General features: G+C 41.5%; 1 protein-coding gene and 1 non-coding gene across 6 annotated transcripts in view; both read right to left on the bottom strand.

The window, feature by feature from the left end:
• The window catches only part of LOC105684691 (orexin receptor type 2-like), a 38,022-nt gene extending 14,284 nt beyond the window's left edge, over window positions 1-23,738 (bottom strand). Inside the window, exons 1-3 of one of the 5 annotated variants that reach the window (XM_048649470.1) lie at window positions 22,933-23,737; window positions 15,365-15,951; window positions 14,443-15,292 (exon numbers count right to left, since the gene is read on the bottom strand). In XM_048649470.1, the coding sequence (XP_048505427.1) occupies window positions 14,443-14,916 (474 nt within the window). In that variant the 5' untranslated portion in view covers window positions 14,917-15,292; window positions 15,365-15,951; window positions 22,933-23,737. Of the gene's footprint in view, window positions 1-14,442; window positions 15,952-22,715; window positions 22,844-22,932 lie in introns of those variants that run through there. The other 4 variants (XM_048649471.1, XM_048649472.1, XM_012398252.2 and 1 more) reach the window with 4 other exon arrangements.
• Window positions 5,967-6,100, bottom strand: LOC112694955. The gene has a single exon (XR_003150264.2). It is a non-coding gene; the product is annotated as a U11 spliceosomal RNA (small nuclear RNA).
• Window positions 23,739-24,001: the final 263 nt, after the last annotated feature.

Below are 24,001 nucleotides of genomic sequence, written 5' to 3'. Positions count from 1 at the left end.
ATTTCGAATAATGAAATCCATGAGAGAAATTTACAGGGATACCCATTTTCATTGTAAACTTACACCCACTATTTTCTATCTCTATTTTTTGCACATCCCGCATGGAGATTTTATACACTGCAGAAATATGAGCATCGTTATTTCTGTTCGAAGTAAGGTAAATCTCTGCAGTCTGCTTCCTAGTTTTTTTTTTTGCATCCTTTTTTTTTTGCCAATTTTGACGAATTATATTTACGGAACGAATAATTCAGATCTGCAGTTCTATTCTGGAATTTATAAACTGAGCTCATTTGAATGGAATCAACGAATACGAGCTCTCACACTCGCGAACCGGAAGCGCGTATAACAAGGGTGTGCGGCTATTCCGAAATAGTGAAGCGTTTAACTGCGGATTACGAATTTAACGCGTGTACTACACCGCACACGTGCGACAGCTTACGAGGAATGATTTGTTCGCGCACCACTTTCCTTCAAGCTCCCACGGAATAAGCTTTCGACAGTTTTCTATTTCCATGAAAAAAGCTCAAGCTCTGAATTCATGCCGGACGTGTACAGAAACGAATCGATTCGATCTACGCCTATATTTTTACGAAGAGACTCCCACCCGTGAAGCGACGTTAACGTTTCGTTATGCGATTATCAACACCCAACGGTTGATAAATGGGCGCATACTGCATGTGATCCTAGTTAATTCGATCGAATGATTCCGGCGCACGTTCTAGCACCTAATATCGGTCTTTGGGTGAATAAATATGTATTTCCGGCTTACCTATTTCCATATAACGTTCGACCGAGCGAAGCTTGTGATTCTAAGAGGTTCGAAATGGCGAGTTCCAATTATCGCTCGATGCGATACCTGCGACATTTTACACCTTCGAAGAACCCTCGTTATGCGTAGGTATACGCCACACGTTACCTCGATATCGAGCTTGCGGCGCGCGGTTAGGTTTTCAGCAAGGAAATCCGAGCACCCGCGAAGTGCACCGTATCGTATGAGAAAATACACGTACGTACCTACGTCGTTGAAAAACGACCAAGCGCTTTACCGAGCTTTGAAATACTTTTGAAAAATTTTCCAACCAGACGAAATTCCGTTGATACCCGTGACGAGAGAACATCGTTGAATAAATTATGTCCACGTACGATACATCGGAGATGTGGGCATACGATATGGGGAATGATCCATCGCTAAAGTATTGAAATTGAGGAATGAGGAAGAAAAGAAAGGAAAACTGGACGGAAAAAGACATCGAAAAAGAAAAGGTAAAAAAGATGCGAGAGTCAAGTGCCAAGAAAATTGAGATTAATCGTCCCACGGTATATATTATAGGTAGCGGAGAAGAAGAAAAAAAAAAAAAAAAAACCGGTATAATAGTCGGAAGGAGACTCGTCGAGGGACGAGGATATAAAAGTTGCCAAATTTTATTCCCTCGAGTTTATTCCCCAAGAGAAAAAGGTAAGTAGACGTATTCGGGAGCGAGAAGGGTAGGTCTTCCCCGTGAAACGTAAAAAGAAAGAACCAACGTTCAACACCTGTTTCGTATCGTACGACGGTTGGTGCGTCGGTTATTTTTCACGAATCACCCCACGCGAAAACGTGCGACCCCTCCTACCGCGACGATACGAAAAAATACATCACTTCCTTTTCCGTTTTTCTCACAATACACTGAATACGTAAAACATGTACACGAAAAATATCCCTCCTTGTAAAGTGTATAAATCTTGTGTTCTTTACTAGCATTGCGCGCGCGAGCTCAGTGTACGTTGTTATTATCGCAATTTGAATTTCGCATCTCTTGTACTCCTTTGGTTTTCTTCGATTTTTGAGCCGGAAATGAAGTATCTTTAAAACCGATCGTATGGCACTTTTCTAACGTATTTTGACCTCAGGAATCCAAATCTGAAAGAAAAATTGATCTATCTCTAAAATTGACCGAGTTATCGCCAAATTTCAGCTTTTTGGGGTCAAAAATAAAAAATTGATTTTTTAGTCTATATTAATGTAATTTGAGCTCAGGAATCCGAATCCGGAAGAAAAATTGATCTATCTGCAAAAATGACCGAGTTATCCCCATTTTCTCGCATTTTTTGGCATAAATTTGAGGATATCTCGAAGAGAAAAAATCGTAGCTCAATTTGGACAACGGATTCGTGTTCCTGAGGTCGAAATACGTAAGAAAAGTGCCATACGATCGATTTTAAAAAATAAAAATTTTTGGTCAAAATTTGAGATTTTTCCAAGGGGTACCCCTTACGATTTTTTCAAATTTTGGCCAAAAATTTTTATTTTTAAAAATTGATCGTATGGCACTTTTCTAATGTATTTTGACCCCAGGAACACGAATCCGTTGTCCAAATCGAGCTACGATTTTTTCCCTTTGAGATATTCTCAAATTTATACCAAAAAATGCGAAAAAATGAGGATAACTCGGTCATTTTTGAAGATAGCCCAATTTTTCTTCCAGATTCGGATTCCTGAGCTCAAATTACATAAAGATAGACTAAAAAATCAATTTTTTATTTTTGACCCCAAAAAGCCGAAAATTGGCGATAACTCGGTCAATTTTAGAGATGGCACAATTTTTCTTTCAGATTTGGATTCCTGAGGTCAAAATACGTCAGAAAAGTATATTAAACCCAATTAAAAAGATGATTTATTTTTTGCTCAAAAATCGAGAATAGATCAAAACCAAGTACGGAAGGAAATCGATCCCGCCATCTAAATCAAAATACAAGAAAAAAAGCATATAAAATTTTTTTATTTCTGACTCAAAAATTGAAAAAAATCCAAGGAGTGACGCAATTTTTATTCGTGCGATCACGGCAGAGAGAGATTCTGTACCTTGGATAATTAAAAGTAAAAGATTCATTCCGAATTGCGATAAAAAAATCTTTGCTTTTTCCCCACTTCTCATTAATTGATTTATCCATTTTAAAATCGCTTCTGATCGTCTAAGCTACCCTGTGAATAATTTTGGATCATGGGGATTACTTACGATGTAAGTTAGGCCTTAATCATTCAATAGCTAATAACCCTCCCGGTTACGAGGGGACCCAAAAATTTCCGTATACCTCTGTACATATGCTGTGCACACAACAAAATGTTATATCATGTTGTATTATTTTGCATACGTAGGATCGAAGTTTTCCCTCGAGGTATGGTAAGTGAGTTAAGATCCGCTGGCGGAAACTTGTCAAAGATAGAGTGAAATCCGCAAGTATTTTGATGCCTATACAACCTTGCGTATAATATATTTATGTGTGTATATAGTACGACATTTGCCTTTCCGATGATCAAATTTGTCGAGAACTTTGCAAACCTAAAGCCCTCCAAGTGAATCCGGTTACTACATACGGAAGGATTCCGCAAAATAGTTTACATAAATAATGGCAGCGATTGTTTCACGAATTAATGCGACTGAAAATTACGCAAATGACATTTTAACGACAAATTTATACCGTGGATATATTTGTATCATTCAAACGAAATATTCCCACGAAAATTGAAGACCTGAGATATATATATACCGATCTGCGAGGATCAGCTTAAATCCCCTACGGATCTTTTCCTTATGAGTTTTTCTGCGACAAAATTGAGTAACTATAACCGGTTCTTTTTCTTTATCATGATACGTTTAGAACCTTAGACCGGTTACAAACTTACTGACACTAATTCCCTCATAATTAAATTATGTAAACTTGCGGAAATCGTGTGAAAAAGAAAAATCAAAAAAATCGACGAAGTCTCGCCAATTCCGACGTATCGCGTGAATAAAAAAAAAACAACAACAATTTGCAAACTTCATACAACCCGTCGAATAGTTTTTCCAAAACCGAGAGAAGATCGATACAGCTTTGGAATATTTTTTCACGATGGTAAAATTGATTTTTTTTCTCTTCAAACTCACTGGAATCCAAAAATATTTTTTTACGTACGATCGTGAACTGACCTCAGAATCATCGTAGACTATTTATATTACGCAATGAATTTGGATCTGAATTTTCACTGCGTTGAAATAAAATAAATGAAAGGTCAAAAAAAAATCTATCGAAATTATTTCAAGAGATGCTGTGTATAAAAGGAATTTCAAATATTTGGTCTGGAATGTTCAACAGAGCGCGGTGTTGAAAAAATATACACAGAATATTTTACCGTCGATGTTTCTCTTTTCTTTTTTTTTTTTTTTCCGCCCTCTCAGTTTTTGTTAAAATCGCATTATTAAAATTTATTTCATTTTCATAATGCTTTCATTTAAACTCGACTACAGGAGCTGGCACTAATTTAAACCACGGAGATTAAACAGTCCTTCGTTTGTCTGTTAATAAATTACTTTTACTTCATTCGAAACGAATCATCTTCGTGAAAATAAAATTGAAAATTCATTCGAAAAAGTTTTGCAATTTTGTCAGTCGATGAGAAAATAATATGGTAGAAATAATAAAGTTGAAAATGATGGAAATAATTTTCGCTTCGACCTGTACGGACGTGGTATCGGTCGCAATTTTTCGAGAGGTAATTAGCTCGGGTTTGAAAATAATCAAAAACGAATTCCGATCGAAAGCTTCTCATTGTACAGATTTGGTGATTTTCGAGAACCTCGAAAGGCTCTGAGCATTTCATTGAGAAATTATTTCGTTTCCGTGATTTGAATTTGGATTTGTTGCTCTTTCCGCGTTTTCGTACACATCTCGAAACGTCGATTGTTCAGCGACGTCTGAAAGTAATCGGCGCTATTTTCACGTTTTTCTTCATATACCCCTCTTTTTTTCGTACACCTCATAGGAAAGTTTGCTCGAAAACTCGGAAACTTATCTACCCGAAGATAAAAATGAGCGGTTCCTTTTTCTTTCGCAAAGCTCGCTCGACCCCCCTAGTCTCCTTTATTAGCCCGTACCCAGCTTTTTCATGTTGGTTATTATTGTTATTTTTATCTCGGACAATTTCGCATTTCCATTTCTACCCCTGCGCTACCCGCGCGTTTCTAATTTCCCTTATACACGAATAATACGTACGTACGTACGTACGTATATAACCCACGCTTAAGAATAAAACATCCAGGTCAAATCGTAACGGGATCGTAACTTAAGCTCTGTCTTAGTTGGAGTCGTAACTCTGAGCTCGTACGTCGAAATGGACCCGAGACAGAGGAAGGTCTCCGGAGTTTAGGATCTCGAGGAAGGGAGGAAGAGAGAAGAGCGAAAAAAAGAAAAAAAAACGAAGGGAAAAAACCGAACGTGCAATCGTCGAGCTCTGTGAAAGGGTACGTAACAACGATAGGATAAAATATTCGATGCCCCGGAACGAGGACAGATATGAGAAATTGTGAAAAGTAAGAGGAGAAATGATGGAGAGGAGCAAAAAGTGAAAAATGGAAGCTCGTGCGACATTCTCTCCTCTGAACTACACCGTGGCGTCGTTCGTCGAGTCCTGCACAGAGGGTGGGTATGGTACTGCACGGTGGAATACCGTGACAATTCAACACACGGAGGTAAAAAAAAGAAGAGAGGGAAAAAATAGACTGTCATAAGTACATGGCTTATGTTATTCAGAGCGCGTAATATCTCGCTTCGTCTCCGCTACACGGTACACGGTACACACACTCTTGACTTGTCAACGCTCCACTTCAATTTACATCCAATCAGTCACGTCGCTGCTGTCAGAGCGGCCGAAACGAGATGATGAATGATAAATCTTACTTATTGCTAGATATTCGTTAATCGATGAAAAAAATTATGAGAATATTCCAAGCACTCCTGTGTTTTGATTTCGTATTTTTCTCTTCGATTAATTAATCAAATTAATCTATCCAGCCGTTCTAATGCGACTTAGGTGACCTTGGAGTTTCGGAGCAAGAGGAACAGCAATTTCCAGGTGTAAGGGGAAGGAAAGAGAATGGATCATAACGCGGTGTCTTAATGACCTCATTGATTAATCAATCAATTTATGTTTTATCGTATTCAGGATGGGAGGCGTCGGTGCGAGAAAGGCAGCCAACAACCCCACGTTTACAAAAATTATGTACTGGGTATGTCTTGATAGCCATACCCCGCCAGTCCTGAATCGAACTGACGCGCCATTGAGGTGGCGAGCACCCTTTATGAAGAGTCCGCGGTTCGCTCCGTGGTTTTGTATTTAAATTGACAGTTTTCACTTGCGAGTATTATTTCGTCCAGGAGTCATCTGTTGGCGGTATCACGAACTGCGATTCAAATCGTGGCGGAGACGCTTTTTACTATCGCGCAATACGACGTCTGCCCGCGTTGGCGCGGGAGAGCGATTCGTTCGAAATTATGAGGACGAGGAATAAAAAATTCGAACAAAAGAAGGCCTCGCCGAGCATCTGTTTGAATCAATTAAAAAACTTATAAACCGAAAAACCAAAGATTTAATCAAAAGACTGGTCCATCGTTTTTTTACTCTCATTTTTCCTGTCGGTCGCTTTGTCATTCAGATTTCAATTAACGGTCCGCCTTATTGATCTGCCATTTTTTGCCTATTTTTTTTTTTTTTTTTTTTTAAATTTCTCAGTCGCAATTAGTCGAACGTGAATAATTCAGCGGTGGAGAAAAAATATGTTTTCGGGTAATTACAAGAGTGGGTCGATAGTTTTTCTCAATATTTCACGAATAAAATATCACGTGCGGTGATTCGAGACCGCGGTTAACGTACAGGTTGCGTAATTCAATATAATTTCGGTCTAAAGAAAAAAAAACTGGGAAAAAAAATTGTGGATTGTTCATACACGACGATATTTCGAGGTGGTAACAACGAAGTAAATATTTGAACCTGTTATCAGCTCTGTGACGTGAAATTTTTCTAAAATTTTTTTCAAAGTCAGAAAGTCAATCGTTATTTTTCAGCTATATAGAAAGCTCGAATTACTGGTTATCCCCTTCAATCTATCCTTTATTAGATACTGCACATGTGGCGATTAAATTCGAAACAAAAATCAAAGAAAAAACGCGCGTTTTTTTCTCGCATTCGATAATCTTCAAACGTTTTATATTTCACGCAGAATTGCTCATCCAACGTAAGCCATAATCTCCTTTTTTTGTGTGCCCATCTAATTTGTTTGCTTTTTTACCTATTATCAGCTGCCTCTGCTTTTTTTTTTTTTTTTTTTCGTTTTTTATCGTTGTACAAACTGACAGTTTTTATAGTTACGACGCCGCGAAGTGCATTTTGCCGAAATATATATCATCGGCCATCTTCATTTTGAGAGGGTGAAAAAGATTGAATAAATTTTTCATAAAATTTGAATAATGTACACGACGTCTCTTGTTATCGATTCTTTGGTCGAGAGTAAATCCATAAGAATAATTTCTTCCTACCCTACAGATCGAAGAAAAAATAGAGGGGGAATCGCGAATTAATAATATGAGCCACGAGCGTGGTATTCCTATAAGTTACACACCTATAACCCTCGTAAAATTCAAAGTGGGAACGACTAATTTACGGCATCTTTGAAATTAACCAAAGTAAAGGGGCCTAATGGTGTTCGAAACTTTGGAAACTCTTCACTTCGTCCCACTTATCGCATTGTACATACGGAGGTTACGACTTTTATCTCAAAATTTCTTAAAACGTCTTTCGCGCGCGAAAGATTTTTTAATTAGTAATCAGGGTGATCGCGAGGCGCCACGTATACACGTAACCCAAAGCTAATCGGAAAAAGTTATTCCGTGATTATTTCCTCTCCCTTCCTCCATCTTCTCTCTTCTTTTCTTTGCCCGAATCATTTGCTTCGTATTTCGTAAATTTTACCTCGTATACACAATCAGACCGTTAACATCTCGCGTCAACCCTCCGAGTATCGCGAACTTTTAACAGGATTGTTGTACATCTTTTTTTTGTTCGACGTTCGCCTCGAGCCCCAGAGTTTTCGCACAGGTATACACGGGTATAATATGCAGGCTGACAAAACGCGGAACTGCTAACCCTTCTATTGTATAATAGTCACTGTACGCGCCATTGAATTCAATTTGGTAGAAAAAAAAAAATTAAAAAATGAAATGGGGATGAAAGACAAAGGAAGGTCGAAAAGTTTAGGGCAAAATGTTACCCGCGTGCAGGGAACGACGGACGACTGTGACGCGGGATCAAAAGCTCAGAAATTTGCATCCCTATAAGGATAAAATTATCGCGCCTTCCGTCTGCCCGGGTTGTTCATTCGATCGGGTAACGAGCTTCAACTTTTAAATAAAAGTTGAGCAGTTAGCTGGCTACTTACGCGATGCGATTTCATGCACACAATTCATGTATATAGGATTTCGTTTGCCGAAGAATTGGCTATTTTCGGAACGATAAATTAAAAAATGTCTCCGGTTGATACCGTTTCACATACGAGGTAGCGGGTACTCCTGACCGGTCAAAGGCGTACTTACCTCGTTGGATGAAAAAAAAAAAAACTTCTGAATTAGAAAAAGAAAGTAGAAAAATCGCGGTACGTACATAACGCGAAATGGGTCAACCGCAATATTCTTCGCGACTGCAAAACAACACGCGTGCCACGGGGGCTACTTTTACAAACAATATATAAATAAAATCTAGGACTCCGATATAAAAGGTGCGCCACTACCGGGGATCGCGTGATTTTTATTATTCCGCGTATACATATAAACGTCGGCGTTGCTGCTGTTGCACGTTCATTAATCGCGACCGTTCGCTGGAAACAATAACAAAATCCTGCGCGGCACATGCACGTACATATACTTAACACGGTATATCGTTTACCGAGCTTTAACACAGTGTACGGAAATTGAGTAAGGTATACGTTCCAGTTTTCTTTGAAATTATAATAACTCACCCGCAGTGCAGTGACTCAATTACGTCACCCGGTGTATATTGCGGTGCAATTTTCACACCGTATAGGTGCGATACTGTTTCAACTTTTACTACCTCCATTCCCACGGGATTCTATCGCCCTGAAACTGCTTGAGCGAGCTTCGCTTTGTTTCAAAAGCGTTCATTTACGAACAAATAGTTATTAAGATGAAAGTACGCTGTCAAATTTCAAAAATTCAGGGGTTGAAAGAGCCGATCATTTTCTATATTGTTTCAACTTCTTCTTTTTTATCACCCGACATTTGATCCCACGATTGACTCGTCGAGTAAAAAAATAGAAACGACAGAAAAAAAAACCAACCCGAGGCAGACGCGTTCCTCGCCATTTCTGGTATACCTTGCAAAAGTTCGATTTCGACGGTTATACGACGTGTACGCGGCAGTATCCCCGTTCATTGTAACGCGGACCCTTGCCGAGCTCTTTGAATGGAGATGTGCCAAAATCGTGGGAATACCGGTAGGTAATAAATGGCTCTGCGGCTCGTATGGGCAGGGGATAAGGATCTGGTCCTGTTTATTAAACAAACACGCGGAATTCCAACGATTCTTGGGGTGGCAGGTTAAGCCACCATCTCCGGTATACGGCTACCACGTTTTCTGGTACAGGACGCGCGATAGCTGCAGTCAGATCACGACCGGGTTACCCTAAAGCTTGTTCCGACGAAAAGTTACCCCGGCTTTATATCCACTACTACGTTAAATAGTTTTCTTGTTATCTCTTCTATTTTTGTTTATCTTTTGTTCGCCACCGGCTACGAAAGTTTCACAATTTATTCACCCTGACTGAAATATTTTGGAAAAACTATCGAATCGGGACGCGAGGTGTGACAACACGTGTAATAATAGGTGTGTAAAAATATATTCGCCATATATTTTTGGACGGAAAAGTAAACGAGATATTTCTTCCTATTTTGTTGCGCTTCCGAGCACTTTGACCTTCTGCATGAAACTTCATATCGAAAAATATTCTTCGACAAATTTTTCTCCCTCTTCCTCTTTTTTTTTTTTTTTTTTCTCGTTACCGAACGGAAGTCCCGAACAGTATACATCGATTGCATCGGTATATTTTTGCGTAAGTATTACATAGCTTGTATAAAAAAAGGCAGAATTAGATTCGAACGGAAGGGACGTATAGCTACGTATAAATCAATTTCAGCGAATTTGACAACCTTGAAATGGAATTTTCGTTCTTCCAGATATTTGATTGATTTTTGAACGGAGCGCGGATATCAGACGTACGGGATTTCTGTTCGGAATCGTATCCCGTTCGAAAAGAAGCGATCCGGAGATGCTTCCGAGGTTGTTACTTGAGCTGTATAAATTCATCGAGGAAATAAAAAATATAAATAAAATAAATTTTCGTGAATAGAATTCACCGGTAATATGCATATGCCGTAGGTATGTGGTAGTGGCGTAATTTTACATTTATCGATCACCCAGATTCCTGAGAGGGTCAGGAAGAACGGAAATCGACGACGCTGAGTCCTAGAGTAGGTATGTTTAAAGTGGGAAAAGCCAATAACGCGGTAAGTTTTCATCGATGCATTTATAACATCGGAGAAATTTATGTCGTCCTTAGAATTACGTCACATTATGAACACCTGTACGGAAACCGACTAACGTCTTTCGCGGGAAGAAAAAAGAAATTGTTCGATTGTATAATTAATCGATGAATTTTATAATAATGGACCTGAGAAAATTAATTTTCCTCACTCAAGTTTGAGACGCTGGTTATTAATTTTAATTGTTAGTTTTTCGTGTATACGGGTATATAGTACTCGATGTAGATTATTACGTGTTGTAAGTTGTATCATTTTCGTTAGCAGTGTTAATAAATTACACGAAACATCGGATCGTTGTGTATACATATATGGTAAAGATTAAGACGCTTATGAGCAAATATTAATTTAGGCTGACAAAACTTTTGTAACGTAAACACGATAGCTTAATCAAACTTGAACCTGATTTATTATAACGCGTAGGTTACCACCCTTGTCCTTGAATCCCTGGTGATTAACCTTCCTCAATAAGCCATCGAAGTTTGAAAATGGAAGAAAGGTGCAGTGTTTCTCTGGGGAATTGTGAAAAATTATTTATTTTTTCTTTCAATGAGACCGTACCACCGTCGTCGATGGTTTCTATGAACTGTATATAACAAGCATTACTCTACTTTGCATTTTACAGTTAGAAAACTGAAAAGCAGCCTCTATACAGTCGCTGGAAATATAATGCTCGTGAGTCACGCGGTTAGCTCGCATATTTTCAGACCATTGAAAATGTAACAATAAGATATTTTTAGTAAAATGTTAACGTTGGCTTTATGGGCAAAGCCATTACTGGTCATCGCGAACAATTATCACCACCTCGAAATACGTGTAGGTATATAAAATATGAATACGTGCGAATGGAAATATTTGAAAATTGCGAAAATCATCGATCCAATGGTGGAAACGCGCGGGCGGTGTATCATCGCGATTAGAAAATTTCATTTGGAATTGATAGAGAAAATTTTGGGATCTTATCGCTTCCGAGCGATTTATCTCTAACGGCAAATATTTACGGGGATGGAATATCGGGTGAGGAATCTGGCAGAGATAAAATATCTCCCCTGCAGTTACCAGAACGCTACATTCATAGGTGTCCGACAGTCATAAATTGTTTAAGGCGAAAAAAGCTTATTTTCCAAAGCTGCTGAAATTGGCATTTTCGCAGTCATTAATTCCTAATCATCGCGTCGCGCGATGATCGTTTAATTCTGTGATTCGTCGACTCCGAGCGGACGTTACGGGATTGGAAAAGGGATTAGAAAAGTGTCAAGGATAATCTGAGCTTAACTATTAATCCTGATATAAACGGGTAATCGAAAGCTCTTCAACAAATTAGCAGGTGGCGTAGGATGTAAATTAAATCTAAAACCGACACTGTGCCGTCTACAACTTTGAGTGATTATATTCAACTGTTTCCAATTGAAAAGTTCTCCTACAGTTTCCCGTTCGCTCCCGAAATGCGGCAACTACTAATCTACTAACGATCAAATATGGCTTCTGCTTTTCATTAGAATCAATATCGATACCCCCCGATTCTGAACTAACGCGAAAGAAACTTCACCGCTGCGTCTGATTCAAACCCCGGTGACCCATTCGATTTCATTCCAACGATAAGACAAACTTCAAAATGGTCGACATCGGGATGGTTACGGCGTAACTACGACCATCTCGGTTTCTTTACAGGGTGATAACTTCGATAGTTGTACACACAATATGTGTCTCCGCTACATATTCCTAGGTTTCGCAGGTCACATTAACTCCTGGTTTAGGACGGGGCAGGATTCCCTAATTACTCTATACGATACACGCAGATATATGCAAGCTGTTGTCTGCTTATGATCTCTCGTTGTCAACCCTTAACCCTTCCGCACGTAGGTAGGTATATATCTCGCGGTAGATTTCAGCGGTCTCGCATTACTCCTCTCTTACGTAGAGTTACGGGACGATGTTTCCGCGGGAGGATTTAATAAGGGTAGATAGTTTTTGGAACGGACTCGAACAAAGCCGGCTCAAACATTAAATTCAGAAGCTCGAGGATCCGAATGAATTAGGCGCGCGAGTGGGCGTAAAAAGTATGAGCGAAAAAAAAAACAGAAAAAAAAAAAAAAAACAAACAAACGGAGAAAAGGGCTGACTGCGGGAACAATTTTCGGTCGCTCGGTTTTCCCAGAGGGATCTCTCTCTATACTCGCGGAGGTGGATGAAGATCGGACGAAGGAAAGAAAAAAAAAAAAAAATTGGAAAGGAAGAGTCTGGGTTTTTTTTGCTCAGAGGATATCACCGAAAAACTTACCACAGGCATTTCGAATCTATACGTATACGTACGTACGTTTTCACGGAAATTGCCGATGCGAGTTTCCACGTCGCATTCGATTCCAGATCAGAGCGGATGTACAACGATGCGTCGATCAGCTGATGTAATGCGAAGTTGCATTCGCTGTCGTTCATCGCTAACAAGTAGATGATGAGTCGGAAGGAAGCCAACTGTATAAACGATGTTAATAGGAACGTAAACCGCACATGCCACTCGTAATATCGTCGAGCTTTACAACTTTCAATAGTTAAGCGGTGGGTATAACTTGAATGGACTGTGCCAACAAGTGTTAGCCGATGCTTCGCTTCGCTCACGCTTCGCTACGTCGCGCCGCAAGCTTCGAAAGTTTTCAATAGGTTTAATAGAATGTGCGAAAGCTTTGTCATGTTAATCGACGACTCTTTTAAATATAGTTTCTCCGTAGCCGCGTAGCTTTTATCGCTTCGGGTCGTCGAGGCAACCATATACGGCGAGGAAACGTTCTAACGTTTCTGTAACGAATTTGATTTCGCGAGATTTTTGCGGCTCGGATTCGATGAAATAGAACTCGTGAAAAGAGGTTGACGTCGGCTGACCAAGTTTCTTTATTTCTCTCACAAATATATTGGCTTTCAAGCGTTCAAAAGTTGTATCTTTCGCCGAATAGGTACGTTGGAACAATGCGCCTTATTTGTTTTAACGAAGATCGCACGGTTGCGCTTTCGAATCGTCGAAGAAAAAAAAAGAAAAAATGGGTCTCATCGAAGTCCGGAACTTCAGTGGAGCGGCAGAGTTTCTCCAGATGAAGATCACGCTTTTTCTTGTACCGTACAACACGAAGAACTCTTTAATCCGGCGAGGATCCGGGGTAGCAAGATTGCGGCTAAAGGGTCGCCCATAATATTGCTCCGACAATAACAAAAATTGCGCAATTAGGTACGAGCGTTTGTACGCGTATACCCGCCTCACTTCGCCTCGTACCAAACGACGACCGTTTGGCCGGAAAATCAAGCAGCATCATCTTACGACTTGGACAAGCTTTGGGCGTATTCATTTCTACGAAGCATCGCGCGTAATTCCCTCCGGGGAAAACTCGAAGCGGAGCTCCATTCTCCAAAAGGACGCAGCGAAAAAAAGAACAAAAAAAAAAAAAAAATTCAACGATACGTACCAACGAGGATTCTATTTTCCGTATTATGTATATCGCGTCAAAAGCGGGGTTTAAGTGACGCCGGATTTATTAGGAGAGTAAATTATGCGCAGCCCGTCATCGCCTCATTTGCAATTGCAAGTGGGGTTTAAGGTTACCGGGTATATGTATATCCGTATTCGGATTGCGGAGAAGATTTCGGATGCGCGTGTGGAAAACGTGATATTATATACAGACGAACGCTTCTCCTCGAGTCGGAGAAGTGTTGGAGTAGGACTTTCTCGTTTTTTTCAGTAGCCCGTATCTCTTCGGGTTGACTCGGTTCGCTAGACGAGCTTTTCATCTTCCCTCGGTTACTCGTGTTATTATCAAACGCTGATACCGATTTTTACTTTTTTTTTTTCTATCTGGTCCGCCCCCGCTTTATCGAATCTGCGAGGATTCTCGGTACTCGTACGATTTCTGGTGAAAAACATTTAACAAAATTTTTCGCAAAGTGTATGGACGACCAGGGGCTCTACATTTGCAATGGCTGGTTGATAATTTTGAAAAAAAAAATTGATCGTCTCGAGGTGTGCAGGTAGAGATATAGAAAAAAGTAACGTACCTGCAAGTAGGGAACGGCCTTGCATAGTTTTAGTCCCAGAAACCAGGTCTCGGTGACGTCCCACACTACGGTGGGTGGTAGACACAGTATGATAACCAGGAGATCGGCGACCGCTAGATTGACGATGAAGTAATTGGTGACGGTGCGCATCGAGTGATTCCTGTAAACTGCAACGCAGACAAGAGCGTTCCCCACGATTCCAGCGACGAAGACAACGCTGTGCATCGCTATTAAGATCCAGTCGTTAACGTCCGGAAATATGTGATTCTCCATTAGTTCTATGTACTCGTCATCGCTGACGCAGTAATCCGTACAATTCGCGGTGTCGTTCCCTTCGAATTCATCGGATCCGGATTCCTCGTAGTACATCTCGTCCTCGTAATCCGTTTCGCTGGCCTCCGTCGATACCGGGTGTATCAAAAATGCCACCGATATCACCGCCAAGAGTACGTTGAAATGCTTAAAAGCCCCCATTATCTCTCCTATTTTCTTAGCCTCCGCTAAATACCGTCGATTCAACGCTCTCCGATCAGACGCGAACGTGATCGATCCCTTTTCGTATCGTGCGGTTGTACGAGTTCACCATTTCACTCGAATAGACACTCGGTTAAAATAGTTCAACGCGATGGCGACGAGCGACGTATAAGTCAGGATTTATCCCCCGACGCACTTCCGATCGCTCGGAAAATGAACACCTTGCGAATCTATATACGGTATCTCTGAATGAAGTTCGATCAATTCAATCTCATCCATAAATGCGAATCGCTCGGAATTGGCTCCGCGTTTGGCGAACGTGAAACTAATTGAACATCGAATTCCGATGTAGTGTACCTCTGATACCCCGACTCGCCTGTAATTACGTGACCAACGTTTACTCACACGTGTTGAGATATCTTATTGCACGTGGAATTAGCCCATTTACCGATGAAACAATTTCAATGCCGGGTACTCGCGCGTCTTCGAATTGATCAGCTTTGCGAACCTCGTGTACATCGCCCACCTATTTCGATCATCTCGCGCGCGCTCAAACCTCCTGAGAATCGGATATTCCAACGCCGAGTTGCGGTTATTTTTTCGACTAATTTCTGGCGATCACGCGGGACGATACGCCCTTTTTAAATCCGACGGCTAATTTTCAACGCGTTGGATATTTTTCACGTTCAAATCAATCGCGATAAAAGAGTTGGTTACGCGGTGCGTAACGCAAGTGCGCGAGATCGACGTCCGAATCGAAGAATGGAATTCGATCGGATCGCCCTCGACTGCAACCCTGACGGGGCTGCAATTAGGCTCCAACTTCGTTGTAATCTGCGGGGCGAATTTCGAGGGAATACCGTATTAGCGATCGCAGATTTCTCTCACCGAGAATCACGTCGCGGGTGCCTCCCTTCGTTCCACGTAATATTCCGAGTAGCCCCTCTCCAATTGCCGGCGGAGTTCAGAGCCCAGTTAGAGAATAAGACGGGCACTTCGATCGAATTGACTTAAAATTCGCCGGTCGTCGTCCCACTGAAATAATATATGCAAATTAAATTGACGATTGAAAGCGGGGCATGGGGGGGGGGGGAAATATCGTCGGAAACACGATTCACGATCGGGACTAAATATATATATATATATATATGTATAACCATCTTTCCATTCATGATTAGGTACATATGTAGTATGTAAGCTACCGTATACAGATATACCCGTGGTACCCCCCTTGTATAAGGCACACGCCACAGTGTCAAGAATTATTGACTCTCGACGCTGTGGGAAAATTCGTAACCTTCTCTTAAATGATATCATAATATTTAATCGGATCGGTAGGCGTAATAAACTCGGCGTTATAATAATTCCCGATTTCGTTAACGAATTTATCGGCTCAAAGCTTCTTAAAAATACGCAATCCGCTCGCCTATATCAATCGCGTTATTATGGCGTTGCTCTTGATCCTCGCCTGGAGTTTAAAATTTTTCTCGCTTATTCTCAAAGAAAAACTGGAGAGAAAAAAAAAAAAAAAATTGAACAGAAAAAAAAAAATCGCTACCGACCGCGTTCGAGGCCTATATATATAAATGTGAACCACCCTTTACGCGGAGAGAAGCTTGCCAAAATCGGGCTGAATCTTGAACACAGCCGCTTAAGGGCGGATCATCCCGACCGGATTATTTTTTTGAGACGTCGCGCGGGTGACGTTGACGGGCCCGATTCGAAAGAACTTGAGAAAAAAACAAAAAAAATCTCTATCCGCAGAATAAGATTTTCAATTCTACTAATCCCGTTTCGATACAACAGCTCCTACACTTTCTACACCGTGAAATTTCGAAAAAATCTATTCGCGCGATAAACGGCTCGACATGTTCGTTTCTTTTTTCTTTGATTTTTCTCACAGCTATTTCAAAGAACTCGCGACAAAGATTTCAACACGCGGGTGCGCCGAGGGTGCGTCGTTCTCGTGGCGTGTGAATTTGATCGAATCGACTTCGGTTTCATAAGTTTGCCGATACTACTATCGCGCATAAATTGAAATGTGTGCTCAAAGTTCGTTTTAACTCCAAGGTCCAAGTTTTTTTTTCCCCCGATTCAGATGTGCGGTTCACCCGACTAGGTGGTATACCTATGAAGAAAATTGGAGTTCTGCACATAGGTGCCTATATACGCGAATGCGGGAATCGCACGTAGCGCGAAACGAGCAGAGTCTAGACCCTGGATTCCTGTTAGAGGTAATCCGGGGATTTTAGAACCGCAACTATAAACGTGATACGGGTTAAACTCCGAGCTTTTTTCTTGTTGTTCTCGTGTTTTTTTTTTTTTTTTTTCTCTTTTCTTTTCTTTTTCTTTTTCGCTTTTTACAAATTTCTTTCTCCCTTTGCCCGATCGTGTTCGATTTGAAAATAAAGCGTGTACGCACGAGTACAAAGTATTTTGATCATCGAAACCGCGAGAGACGCGCGGCTCGAGAAGAAACCAATAAATTTTACTCTTCTTTCTTTTTTTTTTTTTTGTCCGCGAATACGAGGAAAACTCTACGGCATCGGGAAAGAGGACGCCGAGACTGTCGCGTCTCTGGACGGACGAGTTCTTTCCATGACCAGAAAAAAAAAACAAAAAAAAAACGAGAGATCGTATCCCGCTAGCAATTTCAACGCGTGAACTCTGTACAAAAGTGCTTTGCGGGGGTAGGTGAAAAATATGCAAATTTTTAAGGGTTTCTATCTACCTTCCGCGCGACCCACGCGGATGGAAAAATTATGGCCACGAAACACCGTTGGAATGTTGAAAAAAATTTTGATACAATTATTTGCCAATTCTTTTTTGCTTTTACACGTAACAGATCCAACGTTAAGTGCAGTAGCATGAGTTACGTGAGAATTCAGAATTGGTAATTTCCATCGATAATATATATATACATATATATTTGAGAAATAAGTTTTACACCGCACGTTACACGCCGGTACGACGTTATTCCTTATCGTGAACAGCGAGGGATTATTTTCCTCGCGAATAATTCAACAAAACGCCTCGAAGATTAGGGGTGAAAATTATGGTGGGCGATAATGGTGATGCATGGACTGTAAAAATGCGATTCTTGCATCAGATATTCTAACGTGCGGAAAAGGGTCACGGAAATTATTCAAATTGCGAACTTGATTTTTCTTTTTTTTTTTTTTTTTCTGTCTTCAAAAATTTCTCAACGGCCCCCCTTCGGAATAGCAGGAATAATTGAAGTGTAACGAAATACAGACCCATATTAAAAGCAAAAAATCTTCGCCGAGGACTTTTTTGTTGGCAATATAAGGCGAAGAGCACCATAATATGTCTTTCGGTCGGTGCGGGTTCTTTTTTATTAATATCGTATTTTTTTCCTTTTTTGCATGGACCAGATCAGGAAGGGTCAATATTCGCGAGGGGTGCCGCGCAGCGTTTACTATGGTAATACAGAGTGACGATAAAGAGTTACGGTATGAGTAAGATGGGGCCAGTAAAAAAAACGCTTTCGCATATTAAATGAATTCAAAAAGAATCCAGGAGCGGTTGACGAATACTACAGACTCTACACTCGGGGGGGGGGGGGGGGGGGGGGGGGGGGGGGGGGGGGGGGGGGGGGGGGGGGGGGTGCAACTTCGGAGTTTGAAAAAAGTCCTTCATTATCCTCATCTGAGGCTTTGAAATATTCTTCGCCAATTTATAAGCGTCTGACTCGATTACATTGATCAAAGCGGAGGACACGCGGAGGGGGTGGGGGGTGGGTAGGGGGATGGAATAAGCCGAAGATATACCAACACTTCGGTGTTAACTTTGAAAAGTATATATAAAAGGATTATCGATCACACCCCCGACAAAATCCTCCGCCAGACACTGTCACCCGACGTTTGCAAAGTCGAAAATATTCAAGCTCGTGACACGCGGATACGAAAATTCCTCGATACCTGACTTTCCGGACGAGAGTCGAGTGAAACTTGGGGGGCGAATTTTTCCCCCGTGGACGCGAACTTTCGACATTCTCTGGCGGCCAGCGGGGACCGGGTCCCTACCCTGCCTCTCGCAATGATCGCTACCTAGTCGTATACTCGAGTTTGCGTGTATCTTCTCACCAATGACGATATAGGTGCGCTGCCGCGGTAACTTCTAACCAAAAGTCACGCGCCAGTGGAACGGAAGCGTTTACGGAAAATTGAGAAAAATAGACGTGATTTTGGGCAGCCGCTTTTACCCGTGCGTGATTTCCTAATTGGCGCGAATCGACTTTTCGCATCTAATCCGCAACCGTCGTCCAAGTATTTTTTTGGAAACATTGGCTACTTTATCGACGAGCTTTATTCGAAGCTCGGTGTCACGGAAACGTTGCGGAAAGTTTACGGAATATTTCGGAACGTTGGAAAAAAAAAAATAGATGAAAAAAAAAAAGTCGTGAATACAGATTACCTAGATTCATCCGCGAATATCGTTACATTTTATATTCCGACGCTTTGGAGAGAGATATATGAATCGTAGGTATATCTGGTCGTCGAGCGAAAGAACGAAAGCCGGTGGAACAAGATCGACTGGTGCAAATAGAGGAAAAGAAAAAAAAAAGCTGATGGCACATAAACAAAGCGAGAAATATAAACGAAGTATATCTCGCTACTCGGCGGCGTTAGTTTCAATATCCACTTTGTGGAGCGTATAGAGAAGCTGAAAAATCTATTTCCGGTCTTGTAGATCTCCTCGGAAAGCGACTACCAGTTACCAAAATTGAAACCTCAAACCGAATGGAAATTCGATAGCTTCGTGTATCGGATTTTAGCTTCAGATAAGAGCGGAGAGAATTCTTCACCTCACCGCGATGGGCGACTGCTACAAAAATTGATCGATCCTTCATATTCGCTTCGGTATTCTTTTTTTCGATTATACCAATTTTTTTATTCATCCTTTTCAATTTCAAATTTTAGAGCTTGCGGTTGCTCGTTCAATGATTCGACAAAGCAAAGAAAACGAAAGCTTTTACTTCGCAATTCGTTTGAAGTCGAAACAAAAAAAAAAAGAAAAGTTATTTAGTTTCTCTGAGAATCGAGGGTGCGAAAATAAAAAAATGGGATAAACTATCATCATCCGGCATCTTATTCGCCATCTCAATAAACTCGCGGCGTGACTCCTATACGGAGCGTAGTGGGGAGACGCGAAAGTCCCAAGAGGATGGAAGGGATCCGCGTGCGACAAAATAGGTGTTTACCCGTTTTGATTAGAATTCGTATTGGCGGAAGCGGGAGATTTTTGGAATCTGAAGCAAAAAAAAAAACAAAAAAATATGTCGCGGCAGGGGAGCTTTATGGGGAAATAGCGCGCGAAGCGTTCTACTGTAAAGTTATACGCGATCTCGCTTTTATCTCATTATATATGCTATTTATACAACTGACTCGACCTTCGCCGTTCAACTTAACAAACAATTTCGAAACGGTAGAGCCCTAAATTTCACCACGCCTTATATACCAGCCGTCTCTTTTCACCGGAATGGGCATTCCTCCGCGCGGTTGAAATTGGGCCTAAATTAATTAGCGTTTTATGGGAATGCCTGTGGTCCTATAGTAATGAACTTCGACCGTGCTTCTTCGTAGTTTACTCGATTAACCGGAAAACTGTTTAGCGGAAATAACCGCGAACGCCGCACGGAGCTTTCAAGTACATGCAACACGTTGTGGTCGGTACGCCGTAATTCAATATTCCGTGCAAAAATCTGGAGCGTAAGACTTCCGCCGCTATCTTAGATTCGGTCAATGATCGAAACGGCTGTTTCTCAGCCGTTGACGAAAGAAAAGGAGCGGGAAGAATATTTTCTCCATCAATTTCTCAATTACCTCTCGACGCGCCTCACTCCGTACAGATACGTTCGAAATACAATCCTTTGAAAGATGATCAAACCATCGGAAGTCTTTTTTTCTCTCCTCCCTTTTTTTTCCACGCAAAAGATTACATCGCGCAAAGTCAAGTCACCGTAATCCTTGTCAAAGAAGCTCTATGGTTTAACGAAACAGACACATTTCAATCAATTCGTTTGTGTGCATCCAAACCGAAAACCGATCCCTTTGACAATCACCCGAATATTGTTGAGCGTCTCGACATTTTTCTCGAGATCTCTCTTTGATCGGCCTCGAGGTGTAATACATGGTAGGGTAAACGAACTCGCGGCTCGCGGGAAATAAGTCGAGATGATCGTACGTTTCCAAAAAATGCGGGTGACTTCGTGTTACGCGAGTTAAATAATAAGCGGTTTAAAAATAGGGGTAAAAAAAATATTCGCGTGATTTTTAAGAGGCGGACATTTCGTTTGGTGCTAATTTTTGATCTCTCAATTCTGTGCGAGAAAAAAGTAACGAAAGAGCGATCGAGATCCGAAAATTTTCAAATCCGACAACCAGGAGAATTACGTTACTTATACGCTCGCGAGTATACGATCGCAGTTGGACGTGTGTCGCGAATCTCGAGCGCGTGACGAACTTTCATTAAGATTAAAACTGACCTTGAGATTTGAATTTATGGATTTCAATTACGCGGGGGTCGGGTACGGGTATAGCGCGGTTATGAGCGCCACGTACGATCGAGGTGTAGCTGCACACATGGAAATTTTTCGTCGATATTTCAATGAGGGATCCGAAGAAGACATTAGAAATTTCAGCGGAAGCGAAAATAGAATGAAAGCTCGATATCCGAAAAGGGATCTGCATTTCACAACTTTCCCTTGCAGGGGGGGTTGAAAATTTCCGAAAGGGTTCGAAGTGAAAAAAAAAAACAACCACATCCACAACTTCGAAGCTAACCAAAATTTTGGAAATGCGAGATTCGAATCTCCCTTACATACGCGAAGTTCGACGTAATTAATCCGACAAGCGCAATTCTCCAAAGTTTGCGGTTTCCCACGCTTCGATTTAATCCACTAGAAGTTAGCTAGGTAATATTGATTTGTTTATATCCTCGAAAAGCTCCCGGAGGCTAGGGGTAGGGGGGAGAATCGTCTGGTCGTACGTCGAAAGTTGGACGACAAGTTTACTCGAGTGAAATTTCGGAGATTTGCTAACGGCAGGTGTACGGGATCGGTCCGACAGCCACGTGACCGAATCCGGTCAGAAAGTTTAAATCGGAAAACTTGAGATACACCCGAAATCACCGATCAGACTTCACCTCGAATACCCCGTCTACATAGTACAGCGGTACCTTCCATAATCATCGAGTTCGCGGTTCTCGTTTTATACCCATAGGGATATAGGAAGGTCTATGAGGTCCCTCCGGATCGAGAGAGGGCACTTTATTTATTCGACGGGTAAAATCACCCCGTGAACGTTCCCAGAATCCTTTGTAAGGTGAAACGTTAATTTAGAATGATTAAGACGTCGTTGGTTAAGCTCATTTTCTATTCGACTAACACCCTACGTCGCAGGAAAATTGGAAATTTATTGGATATCTGGATATACACCGGATTCGCCTAGAGGAGCTTCTTTGAGTGGCTCGCCTCATTCTCATTACGAAGATCCTCTGAACGCCTGGAATATGATCGTATAATTTTCGTCAACAATTTCTTCATTTTTTATGAGGCTGAATGACAAAAAAAAATTTCCCACCGCCTCGGAGAACATTGAAAAAAGTGGATAAATTTAATTGCAAATGGTAGGTACCACGTAATCTAATATATTTGCATAAGATCCAAATTTTCAAACTTTATCTCTTCGCCAACTTGAAAACTCAGACTTCGACCCTTTTATTTTTTGCCAATCCGTCGGCAGCGGGGACATTTTTTTTTTAATTTTTTTTTTTACCTCCGTTCGAGGGTAGGTGTCGAACGTTCTCTACATAGGTATACTACATTGATCCCGGTGTTGAAATTTATGAAGATTTTTTTGCGGTGCGGGCGGGCGTACCGTCGCCCGGGGGTAAAAAGCACCGATTATATTTGGTCTGCGTGTGAATCGTGTTGTTCCAAGTTTTTTTTGTTTCGTCTTGTTCGCTTTGCGTAAAGTTTTGCTTCAAACTCACTTCGATCGCTTCCGCGCAGTTGAGAAATCGAAATATATTCGCACTGTGTGTATGTACACTCGATCAATCACAATTGGAAATAGAAGAAAATAGACGATCGAAGAAATACTGTTCGATAAAGGTACGCGCGATCACTCATCGATAAATTCACCAATGGAATTTTAAAGTCCCGCAGGTTCGCGAGCTAAAATCGTAGCGCTTTTAATCTTTCGTCTTTTTCTTGCGTTCAAAAAAGTTTCGACGATTCGAAGCACAATTGTGAGCGAACGGTTTTTATTATTCGATGTTCTTTTTTTCCCCTTTGGTTATCAGATGCTGCGATCGTATCAGGGGCCGCTTCGGGTTCATCTGCGATCCTCGGAATGCCCGAGAATTTCGAACGACTCTAGCGATAAAACAAGATCTGCATGCCTCAACATCCGCGTCGGCTGAAGGTACAGGACTGGCGGGTGCAATTCAAGCGCTTGCCGCGGCTTTCCCTCGAGGGTTTCCCTCCAAGTTCAGGTACATACATAGGTATACAGCATAGGAAAGTGGTGCGTTATATGCGCGAGATTCGATTGCGCGTGTCCATAACGATATCGGTTGGAATCATCGCGAATCACGATGCGCTGCACACGGTGGACGTTCGCGCGACGTTTGATACGAACGAAAAAAAAAAATCGAATCAAATTTCCGAACAACGGAGGACCGAGGAGCGGCGAACCCCCTCGATTATTGCGTATATATACTCGTAAAATACAGGTGGCACGGGGGTCCTCGGAGACGTTTACACCGCCGCGGTCTCTGTTCGACTGGACTTGGGAGCAACGTTGCTCTTCGGATATCAAACATCGACGACGACGCCGTTCTTTCCGGACGATTCTTTCGCCGTAAAAAAAAAATTTGCACGACGACGACACGCACCGCGACGTGCCTCCGATCGGCCTTCGCGCTTTACCCCGCGTCAGAGATCTTAATTACGCATCGCCATTTTTTCTCCTTTCTTTCTTCCGATTCTCCGTAGTCATCGATCCGGCTCTGATTTGGATCCGAACACAGGACGGAGGCCGCGGCGAAGTTCAGCCGC

The sequence above is a fragment of the Athalia rosae genome, chromosome 2 (genome assembly GCF_917208135.1).
Source record: "Athalia rosae chromosome 2, iyAthRosa1.1, whole genome shotgun sequence".
Classification (NCBI taxonomy): Eukaryota; Metazoa; Arthropoda; class Insecta; order Hymenoptera; family Athaliidae; genus Athalia; species Athalia rosae.
This window is presented reverse-complemented; position numbering and strand designations above follow the sequence as displayed.